Raw genomic sequence first — 12,353 nt, 5'->3', positions numbered from 1 at the left:
TGGAGTGTCACAGGTTAGCCAACACTGCTATAATTCATGCCTCATCACCAGTCATAAAAGATAAAGTTACAAAGATAACTCACAAAACGATTTTCTTTCTTTCATAAACAAACAAAAAATGTAATTATAACAATATATGATTTGATACATTTGGAGCAAAATACAAACATTGTTGATTTATTTGTCATATTGATGTATTTTAAGCAACACTGTATCTCCCACTGTGAAATATAAAGACACTCCGTGGTTCCATGTTCTACATGAAAGTGGACTATAATCACAAGCTTTTATACGGCCTCGTAACTCCTCATTGACTGTTATAGTCCTTTAATGTTACAGGAATGATGCAATACCCTAAATACTGTTGGAACACTGGGTCTTAGTCATCACTTACAACAAAGTGATTGCACAACACAAAGATAACACTTTCTTGCAGACTTTTTATTCCCAAGACAGTGAGAGCACATGGAGTATAATACAGACATACAGTGACCTCTAAACTGGGCGATTCTTCCCGTCTCTCTTCTTTATTATGTGACTCTAGCAACTAATTCTGTATTTGCAGTGAAAAATATTCAGCATATACAATGAACCAGCAGATTTCAGCATAGAATTTCAAATACTTCTGTTCTCCACATAAGTTATCAATAAATATTAAATGGTGTGTAAGGTGAAGATAATGCAACGAACATGGGAATGGTAATGAATTCTGAGATACACACAACACACACACACACACACACACACGCACAGACACACGCAGACACACTCACACGCACACACACAGACACACTCACACGCAAACAGACACACACACACACAGTCACACACACACACTCACACAGACACACTCACACAGACACACAACACACACAACACACACAGACACACAGTCACACACACAGACACACTCACCCGCACACACACTCACACAGACACACACACACACAGACACACACAACACACACCTACATGAGGAAGAAATATACAACTAGCAAGATATTAGTAAAATAAAATATTGTACCTACCCACATCTATGTTGAAATTATATTATATGTACTGTGTGTAAGTTTGTTATTGAAATATTATTATTACATTATTGTACAAGTAAAGATTCTATTTCATACCCATATATATTTGCATTGTGATTATGAATTTTCTAATGCCTTGATACAGGAGATATTATATATAGAACTCTGTGAGATTCAGTAAATTTAGTTTGAAGTAAGCGCGTCATAAGAGGGAAAGTGTACAGACACTTGGTTATGTAACGAGCGTATCCAGGAACAGAATACAGAGATAACGAGCGCAATTAAGGTGTAACTGTGGGATCTTTAACAACATCGCTATAAACAATCTGTCCAATGTCAGCCGGTCACTGGAATTTCTGTCCATTCAACTTGGTCACTTACTCCACTGATTGTCATAAAACCTTGTCACACCCAATATCTAACTGAATATCTAACCGAAAAACCATGTGTTACAATGTATACACACAATACATTGCATATTACATTACATTACTTAATATACTGCTGTGTTCATCATTATATATCACTTATTTATTTAACGCTGTATTTATCTGTTTTCTTATACTCTCTTTTGTATTTAAGTGTAGTTTTAACATTACATGTTTGTTAAATGTTTTTTAAGACACAAGATGCTGCTTTTACTCATTCGCTTGATTTGCAGTCGGCAGATTTTATTAAAATAATAATTATTATTTTATTTATAGAAATGGAGATATCAGAATGTAATCTTTAGCTGCCTATTACATACTGTTCTGTGACACTGAACAAACAGTAGATTGTGGAGTTTTATGCCGACGTTATGTTGTGTATTCACCGGCTCCTCTTTACATTTTGCAAGATCATGTTTTTTGTTTTACCAGCAAAACCAGAACAGTGAATAAAGCAGATTTTGCTATTTTTCCGAAGTGTCTCCATAGGATCTCCCTGACCTGTGTCCTAACTCGCTGTGTAAATATTGTGTCGGAGGTCACTGTCCGGTGGGATGTATTACAGAGGGTTATGTGGACGGATAGTAAAAGATTACACTAACTGATGCATTACTTAAGTTTATTCAGTACAAACAAAATCAAAATTCCACAAATAACAACATTTCTCTGTTTCATTGTTTACAGTACAAAACTGATCCTGCCAGTCCCCTAGTACTAAGACACAAAATGCTACGTCTGCCTCCAGAGTAGCCCTGTGTCATCATCATCATCATTTATTTATAGTGTCACAAAATGCTGCTGTCTGGGGGGTCCCGTCCCTGTGTCTCACAGCCTTGGGTGGTGCATCTCAGTCCGACATGGTCAGATCATGGCTATAACCTCTATAATACATAGATCCACTAGATCTCCATGATCTGCAACACTTACTGACTGATCTACTATCCTACAATCAGGTCTATAGATCACAGCATAACCCCCTGGTGGCAGTAGCCGGTACAGCATCATGTGCTCACTAAGCACCAGTAATTAAGTAAAGAAAGTGCTAGTTCCCCCTATAATACTACAGTACTCCAATCTATAGCAATAAATACTACAGAGGCTTCCAGCGAAGTGAGTGAATACTCCACTGGTTCATTAATAACAGTAATAACAGCCAATTGAATAGTGCAGAACAACGCAAGCAGGATTAACTGTGTAACGCAACATCCATGTGATCTGCCTCCCGCTGCCTCCCGCTGTGTGATACCTCCGACCCCAGGTCCAGAGCCGCTCATTTCTTTATGGGATGAGCTTTCCTCCGTTTCACCTGGAGGATCTCGGAGGCGTCTGGGTTTACGCTGCTGTGGAATAGGGATTGTGCGTCCGTCTCCCCCTGCAGGAAAAAATAAGGAACGGTGAAGATATCAATCTGATATTAGGGCCCATTAGCTGCAAGTTACACCATTGTCAGAGTATAATAACTAGTAGTCATGTAGGCCGCTGTGCCGTCCAATCAGTGTTCTCTGCATAATCTGCAGACATTCAAAGGTCTACGGAGTGTCAATCCTTGGAGAACCTACAGGGTCTGCGCTACCGCGAGGTGACCCTAGGCTGTCAGCCAGATTGCGCCAAAAACACTGATTGAGTGACAAAATGTCTCATTCAGAGTCTTTAATTATTCATACTATTTTTCACGCCCCGACAATGAGTAAACTAACTATAAGCTATGGCAGTAACTAAAAACTTATTTCACACTTATCTCAATTACTTAATTCATGTTACTTCATTCAGCTGTATCCGTTTTGTGATTCAGTCATTGTTGTTAGCAGTGGTTAGCACTTCTGCCTCACAGCACTGGGGTCATGAGTTCGATTCCCGACCATGACCTTATCTGTGTGGAGTTTGTATGTTCTCCCCGTGTTTGCGTGGGTTTCCTCCCACACTCCAAAAACATACTAATGGATCCGACAAAACAGACCCTAATCTGTGTGTCTGTCCACACGTCCAATGCGGCTGATGTGAATGACGACATATTCTCTGTACAGAGCTGCGTAATATGACGCTATATAAAGAATTACAATAACATCCCTGAACTTATATAAGAGAAGTGACATTTGTTTTACGATGAAAACACAGATACTGACAGATTATCCCAGAATCTCCTTAGTAAGACTGCGGCAGGATACGTACCGCTGAGTGTCCCGCGTCTGCCGTCAGATCTCCGTCCTGTGCGTGCGCTAACTGCGCAGCCTGGCGGGCCAGTTCTACTTTATAGTAACCGGGAGGGGTCCAACCAACACCTTTCATCCAGTTCAGATCAGATTTGTATTTCACCTACAGACAGAATATATAATGAAGAATAAAATGTAAATGATGTGTTCGCCAATTGTAAAGCGCTACGGAATATGTTGGCGCTATATAAATAAATGATGATGATGATGATGATATACATGTGTTATATATATCTATATATATAAATCTACATATTAATGCGCTTTTTTAATATAAATTCTAAGGATATTATATATCACCTTTTACAGGTCACAGAAATCTGCGGTGACTTCTATTATCCAGAATCATTTACACAAGAGGGTGAAATATTCCTTATACTACACGTTTTCCCGTCACTCAGCAATGACATCAGAACTCACTGTTTATATACATATAATTTACAAGACGTTATATACATATTAACATCACTGGTGTATTATATATAATATATTAACCGTGACGTCATCCTCACTTACAACCAGCATAACTTTCAGTAATTTCCTATAAATTAGCTGTTATGTTGTATTTGTATTTTATACTGAAGCTCTCCTGATATGTTACAATGAACTGTACACGGGACCCTCATACATAGTTGCCTAATATCTCAGGATGTCCGGGAGACTCCCAAATTTCGGTTAGTTATCCTGAACGACCAGGAGAGCAGGTCGCCCTCCCGCATGCTGCTGATTCCCCAATGAAGCGGGCAGGACAGAGACTTGATGCAAAACCCGTTAGTTTGGCCCTAACCCCGCGGCACAGCGGCACGACTGAAGCATTGTGCGTGAACAGGCAGTTGTATGATGTAAAGAGAAGAACCTGGATCGCTGGCTCATACATGACCCCCTCACCCATGAACGTCCAGGTCATCACACTAATCCCGGTTACTCTATGGCACTTACATCACTCTGAAGGCTGTGCGCCTGCTTAGCGTGTTTCAGCGTCAGCTGCTCCGGGTCACACGTGTACTGGTGCAGGTGCTGGCGGTAGTTAATGTCGCTGGCTTGCTCCTGGCTCTTCTTGGCTTGGATGAACCCCGGCTGGTCCAGCCGTGTCCGGACGTGGGACCTGGTCTCCTCGGACAGTTTCTTGTACTCTCTGTCACTCTGCAGTTTGCTGACCCTCATCACATGCTGGGTTTTGGGGTCGTCGCTGACACTGCGGAATCCGATCTGGTGACCCCTGTCCTGGACGAAGGCTTCTTTGTAGCGGAACTGACAAGAACACATAATCCCGTCAATGTGTGTCATGGAACGGACCGTTCCAGATCTAACTAAAAATGTGCCTCTAAGTAACCAGTCAACAAATAGAATCGTTCTGAACCATTGTGATTTGGACAATCTTCTATGGCAGCAGCCCTGAGACTGTACTAGGCCAGAGGCAGATGATCTATTACACAACCTAAGCTCCTACTAGGGCCCAGTTGCCACTGAGGGACCTTACTAATACGTTTTTATGTATTGGGGGTTTTATTTTATTTATTTTTACTGGGACACCCAGGTTACTCCAACCTCTTTATATTTTTTTGTACAAGTGGAAGGGAGCAGGGTGCACAAATCAGAAAGCAGCCTAGGGCCACATAGGTTCTTAATCAGGATCTACACTAAAATAAGATTACTGCTCTAATCCTCTGCTCCTGTCAGTCCCAGGAGAGAGCTGTCAGTCACCGGTCTCACAGTCACTTCTACGCTGAGGCTGTTAGATCTCGCTCCTAGGCCTAGAAGTTACAGCACTGATCTCTTTATATGAAGAAATATTACATCCCGGAACACCCAGAAAATCCCAAATCCCAGCTTACATCACTGGCGATCTCCCTGGATGCCTTAGCGGTTTGGAAAGGAATAGCATCCAGCCTCAGGTCATAGCCAGCCGCCCGGGACTGCTCCCACAGGGTCTTGTAGGCTTTCTGTCCAAATGAGAAGAGAGACGACAAACCAATCAGCACAGATATCTGACCTACATTATGCAGAATTAGTAATAGGCCAACTACATGGTCCTGAAGCTCGTTATCCTTCTGAATTCACCATCAGTAAAAATCAAGGACAGCTTTCACTTTACTTTATATAAATCCATAAATCTGTTACTTTATGGATACAAAGTAACTACCTCTCTCCCAGAACAATAAACCCTTACTGTTATTCTCACAGAGGAGGCAGCAGGAGTTACAATAATCTGACAGGGAAACATTACGTACGTCACTTATTTGAGATGCGTTGATTCGAGCTCGGATGAAGTCTGGGTGGTCCGGAGGTATCGTGTATCTGTGCTGGGATCCCTGATCCCTCGATCTATACAGCCTCTGTCAGACACAAAGAGAAATCTGATGTTTCAGCAGCCAGAAAATAATGCACACGTATTACCCTGTGTGCCGAATATATTGGTACTTTTTATATATCATTCATATAACGTGAACTTTGCTTTGTGTGAAAAACATTCCATATATATTTAATGATGCATTTATTTATGATGAATGTGATTTTTTTTTTTCCTTGCAGAAAACCGAGTGAGTCATTTAGTTTCACTGGTGGCTGCTTTTAAAGTGTTGTAAATTAACACAAAATATTCTCCTTCTACTAACTCAGCGCTAGCGCTGCAAACCGGGTTTATGTTGGTGGCTGTGACAGTTTTGAGGGACTGTGGGGTTCCTTACATCACTGCAGTGCTGGTAACTGTGCTTCGCATGGAGCAGACTAGGAGAGTCAGCGACCGCTGTGAATGACATGGATCCTGGGTTCTGACGATACTTGCTCTGTACGAAGACAATGAAACACAATTCAGTATCAGAATAAAGTGAAATAATGTAGCAAAAGGGACATTATTACGCAGGTTCTGTCTCGTTTTGTTTGTTTCAAAATATCTTTTTAACTTAATTGCAGAGGACCTTGTCCAGAAAGACCATAAATAATTGGGGAAGTAATAGAATCTAAGCTCTCAGGAGCCCTCCCTATTAGTGTTTTCTTTACGTAGTTATGTAATTTTGCGGGTTTATGTGATTATTTAAAGTAGTTTTTTGTATTTACTTAATTGTGTCACTTTTGTACTTATGTTATGTTGTCGTTTCGTTGTATGTTCTATGTACGGAATGGCGGAACCCTTGAGGTATCTTATAAATAAAAGATAATAATAATACTGTACCGACTAAGGGGCACATTTATCAATATTCACATAAGGTGAAAAGTAGTTTTCAATCCTTATCGCAATGATTAGAATTGAACTACTTCTCACATTTATGTACAGCCCTGCACAGAAACAGCAGTTCCGGAAAACTGCTGTTTCAGTGATAAAAAAAATCATACTTACCCCCCTCTTCGGAAGCGCTGTCTTCGGGTCTTCTCTTCACTCTTCAATTGCGCATGTCCAGTTCCAAGAACTGATCCCCTCTCTGTCTCTGCAACGATAGTTGCAGAGAGAGCGCTGAGTGACAAGGAGGGATCATGTGATCCCTCCACACATGCGCTGTCCAGCTCTGCTCATCGGAGCAGAGCTGACAGCATTAGATTTCCTCAACTCGGATGATGTACGCCAGCTTCAGCTTCTACATTAACATGACAAGTTCCCGAAAAAAATGATTTTTCAGGACTTGTTAGATTGCGGTCAGGAGCAGTCACCATACTGTTGAATGGTGACTGCTCCCAAAAACAAAGAGGAATGCAAAGCAGCAGATATCCATGATATCTGCTGCGATGCCCCCTTAATAAATTTGCGGAGGACACTGTGGGACCTTAATTACCCGTTAAAAGCACTATCGTGCTTTATTAAATATGCCCCTAAGTGTGTCTGGTGTAATATGCAGATATGCAAATCTAACTGAAGCCCATACGTTCCTCTGTCAGGGAGACGCTTATAGTTCTATGCTAGTAATTAGCACATTTTTATAGCACTCTACAGATTTACAGAACATTTCCCTGTTCTGACCACTTCTTGACAGATACATATTAACCAGTGATGCTGATAATCTTATACTTAGACACCACGGACATCACAGACCTCACTTATCAGCTCTCCGGCCTTCTTCATACTCTGCAGAAGAGGGGAATCCGCGGCCTCCCAGCCGACTCCTCTCATGAAGTTTAAGTCCGATTTGTAACGAGACTGTGGAAGAGGAACGAGAGAATTAATCTAAGTTCCCAGTGGAAAAGGCATCAGATATAATCTCTTCCCTGTAAACGAGAGACAACCATTAAATAATAGAGTCAGGACAGGCAGTCACAGGGGGAATTAATATTAATTGAATAATTATTGCAGCCAGCTTCCAGGGATATTCTTATTTAACACTTTTAATGCGCATTGGAAATGAATAAGATGCTAATTAATTATTAACATCAGAAGATACAAAACCACCGGATTATTTTCATCCCAGCAAAGTCATTACTTAAAGGAGCAAAGTAATTAGATGGTGGTCTCCCTGGGACCCCGTAGTCGCCTGATCATTTCTTCTACATTTCCGCAATGTTTTCACATCTGGGGAGAATCCAGGTTATAGTGGAGGATGAACCGAATGAACGGAAGCTTCAAAAATGTTCTGGACATTGAATTTGGCATGTGATTGGATGCTTGTGGCACCCGTCCAATCAGGTGCCGCACTAACTCATGTATTCCCGCCCATAGGACATTTACATAATCTGACGTCCAATCCTCACGGTAACCTGGTGAGAGGGGGGGCGGTGGGTGTGGAATACGGAACATACCCCCCAACTGTCCAGATTTTGGCGGTTCACAGACTTCAAAAGGGGTGGGGCTTACATGAAAGTGGGTGTGGCTTTGTTCAAAAGAGGGAGTTTCTAGGCAGATTGGGGCGTGGTTTCAATGGATGGTAAAATGGGACCTATTTTGTCCCAGTTTCCCATGTCTAAATGTTTTCAGGTATGTAGAGGGAAACAAGAAATCAATTAAAAAGTTCAATAACTCTATAAATGTCGTACAGAGAAGAAAAACACTTTTGTTAACGCAATCTGTCTGCTCTATTTTACAAAACGTCACGCACTGAATATAAGTTCACACATGGCTGCGCGCAGAACGAACATTCATACCCCTGCCCCTCACGCCTCTGCGATGTCATACGTTCCCCGTCTACTTTAACCACCAGCTCCATAAACTCAGAAGAAAGGACGGCAAAGATCTCCTGGAGAGCTACAATTTCCAGCCAGATTTGATATGTGTGATATCCATTTTCTGCATGACAGATTTTCAATCCAAGATGATTAGAGGTATAAAGAGAGTCTTTGATCTGTATTAATAATTTAATTGCATCTCATTCGTTTTCCGCGCACATCAAACCTTCAAGGCGACGCTGTTTGCATTTGTTCACATGACACGTCAGTAAATAATGGATCGTGTCTGATACGAGACAGAGACCTCGAGTGAATTAAACTGAGCTTGTTTCTACCCATCAAGAATTCCTTGTGTTGTATTATTTTCACAGCCCTTAATTAATCATGGGAATGCTAATCACTTCCTGACTGTGTTATGTAAAGTGTCAAATCGCTGTAATTACGGAACATTATTCCCGCTAATAAACTTAACTCCGATGATGGCCCAATAAGGCTGAGCGTTCAGCTGTCAGACGTGTTCTCCACCAAGAAGGGAGAAGTTCCACGGAATGGATTGTAATCATTAAATAGATCTATCTACAATAGGCCTCAGTTACTAATGTATTTAGGTGCAAACTACACTAAACAAAACAATCAGAGACCTGTAGAACTTGTAATACGCAGGATCAGATTCAAACTCAATTTTCTAGTTCAGTTTAGTAAAGAAAACATCTGAATGGTTGCTATGGGTTACAGTATCTCTGTTTCCACAGATACCCGTGCACCAGTTTTACACATATGACATTTCACAGGGAGTATTATTTGTACTGGTACATATAGGTATCTACAAAACTTTTAGTTTAGTGAACAATGGGCTTGATTCATCACGGAACACATACTGAGCGCAATGTGCGCTTGTTTTAAAATGCAAATCGGGTATACGCACGCCCTAATTCAACAAGGAGCGGATGTGAAGATACATCTGGTGATGAATACAGGTCAAGATCCGCTCTAATCTACTAGACGCTGCACGGTACATTCAATACAATATGTAGAATATAAAGTCCCAAAAGAGCGCACAGGAAAAAAAATCAATTAATTTCACCTGATAATAATAAATAAAACAAAATTCCTCCATGAAATGACTTCATCACTAGTACGTAGGACTTAGACTAGTCCTAGACTATGTACCTTACAGATGCCCAGAGCTTGCATCAGACGTTGCTACGTACGCTCCAGCTTGGCACGCCCTTAATGACTACATGCATGAGCCCAGTCCCCTCCACGTTCCCTCCCCGAAATCGTGGCTGTCGTAAGCTCCCATTGCGCTCAAAGATGAATGGGACGCTGCGCTCGGTGGTGTATGACCCGGTCCTGGGCATGCACAGAGCGACTGTGCATATTATACACACAAAATAGACACACACAGTCCTTAATGACAGCCCCAATGTGTTTAATATCTCCTATTCCTTCTGCCCATTATTAGCTAGTATGAAAAGTAATTTATATCCAAATAATAATAATAATAATAATAATAATAATAATGATAATATTGTAGGGTGGAGGTGTGGGATGTGTAGCTGTCTAGCTGTTGATAAAATAATTGACACTTTGACGATTGGAAGAACTTGCAGAGAGCTGTAGTTCGCTAACAGCTGAAGAACCTCAGCTGCTGTAGTATATTACAGGCCATGCATGATACATGTATAATATTACAGGCCATCAAGTCCTCAGTACATGTACAATATTCTCACGATTACTGACAGCAGCTGCTGATATCTGATTGGTCCACACACTCAGCCATAGTCTTACATCATACAATAATGACCCCTTCACCTGGGTCTATTATAGCCATAAGTTCGCTCATCAAAATCTTTCTCTAGACGGATCGTCTTTCTACCTCTCTAGTATAATATGTTCAAATGTTAATGGTAAAATGTGAATGATTAAATAATTTAACTTTTTAATGTAGCTCATTATTAAAAAACGTTCACAGTCTTGATTACATCTAAGTGTGTCTGTCGCACTGTACACAGGGGAGACAAAGATTTTATGGCGTAAATCTATAGTCAGACATCAATTCACTAATGATAAAGCAACGTATGTCTCGGCTGTTCTGCCTCGTACCACAAAATGACTTCATTAGTTTGTGTGCCGGCCGCTGCTAACACATGTAGGGGGGTATTAATGAAACTAATAATTACCCCATAAGTAAACACTGCTTTATAGAAAGGAGGAGGAGCCTCATAACTCATAACATACTAAAGAGGAGGAGCCTTGTAACATGCTAAGGAGGAGGAGCTTCATAAGTCATAACATACTAAAGTGGAGGAGCCTTGTAACATGCTAAGGAGGATGAGCTTCATAACTCATAACATACTAAAGAAGAGGAGCCTTGTAACATACTAAGGAGGAGGAGCTTCATAACATATCAAAACACAACACATGTAACTCTATTTTCTGTAAAATAAATAAATGATATTTATGGCTAGTAACGTGTGAACTCCTTTTATACACTGTTTGTATGATCCCTACTACTTCCTGGCCCGCCAGCGGCAGGGTAACATTAAGGGATGTCTATGTCACCGCTTCTACTTGAGTGATGTCTTTAAGTTTGTACAACATGGTAAAACTAGCTGTATGTTTTAATTTACTGTCAGTTTGACTCTGATGTGCGTGTGATCCCTGCAGTAACAATGTGACGTGTCCTGCGGGTCATGTGCAGGTTGCTGACTCATCTTGCCTATAGTTCTACTGCATAGTTTTACATTATTTGCAGTGTGTCTGCTCCCACCTCGCTCTGTAGCTGATGAGCCCTCTTTGCCCACTGTAGTTTCATGTCCTCTGGTTCCTCGGTGTAGTGGTGGAGTAATACTTTGTAATCCTGGTCACTGGCTAACGCTTGTGCTCTCTTTGCGTGGACTAGATCCATCATGTCGGCGGAGAGATGATACTGGGAGCGTTGATACCGGGAGTCCCTCTTGTAATGCTGCTCGCTCTGTAACTTGGCGACTCGGAGGCAGTGCAGCATCTTGGGGTCGTCCAGAATACTCCGGGCACCAATGTGCTTCCCTCTCTCTGCGATATAATCATGTTTGTACTTGTACTGTGGAAGGTCAACAAGAATTCATCAAGTGTCAGCATCAGGAAAGTCACCTACACCCAATACCTATTGTAACGGCGAAAAACATCTTCTACTCACGTCGCTGGCGATAGATCCAGAGGACTTTGCGGCCTGGAACTGAAGTGCGTCCATTGTCAGCTTGTGGCCCTGAGCTCGCATATTAACCCACGATTCTCTGTATTTTATCTGCAGACACAGGACCAGTTTATGTTTCACACATAGTTAATAGATGTCTCTATTGCAGTTGGTTTTGATAATTGACGCTGTGAAGTTTCTAATGGTTCTAATTGGCTACAGATAGGCTCTAGCTCCACCCATTTCTATGCAAAGATATCACTGAGTAAAGTAGCAAATTCAAAGGATGCTGACACCACAAAATACATTGAGATGTATTCCTTCCATTGTATTTCACCATCTTTCTTATGCAAGTTTTGTAACGTAGCGTTATATGAGAGAGCTGTGTAATTATTTCTGGAATAAATGTCTATCGGTA

General features: G+C 41.2%; 1 protein-coding gene across 1 annotated transcript in view; it reads right to left on the bottom strand.

The window, feature by feature from the left end:
* Positions 1-2,061: 2,061 nt before the first annotated feature.
* Positions 2,062-12,353, bottom strand: part of NRAP (nebulin related anchoring protein) — a 74,301-nt gene continuing 64,009 nt past the window's right edge. Inside the window, exons 34-42 of the mRNA XM_075215657.1 lie at positions 11,939-12,046; positions 11,531-11,842; positions 7,694-7,798; positions 6,357-6,455; positions 5,901-6,005; positions 5,505-5,612; positions 4,609-4,920; positions 3,629-3,772; positions 2,062-2,831 (exon numbers count right to left, since the gene is read on the bottom strand). Of these exons, the coding sequence (XP_075071758.1) occupies positions 2,730-2,831; positions 3,629-3,772; positions 4,609-4,920; positions 5,505-5,612; positions 5,901-6,005; positions 6,357-6,455; positions 7,694-7,798; positions 11,531-11,842; positions 11,939-12,046 (1,395 nt within the window). The 3' untranslated portion in view covers positions 2,062-2,729. The remainder of the gene's footprint in view (positions 2,832-3,628; positions 3,773-4,608; positions 4,921-5,504; positions 5,613-5,900; positions 6,006-6,356; positions 6,456-7,693; positions 7,799-11,530; positions 11,843-11,938; positions 12,047-12,353) is intronic.

This window comes from Mixophyes fleayi, chromosome 6, assembly GCF_038048845.1.
Source record: "Mixophyes fleayi isolate aMixFle1 chromosome 6, aMixFle1.hap1, whole genome shotgun sequence".
NCBI lineage: Eukaryota > Metazoa > Chordata > Amphibia > Anura > Limnodynastidae > Mixophyes > Mixophyes fleayi.
This window is presented reverse-complemented; position numbering and strand designations above follow the sequence as displayed.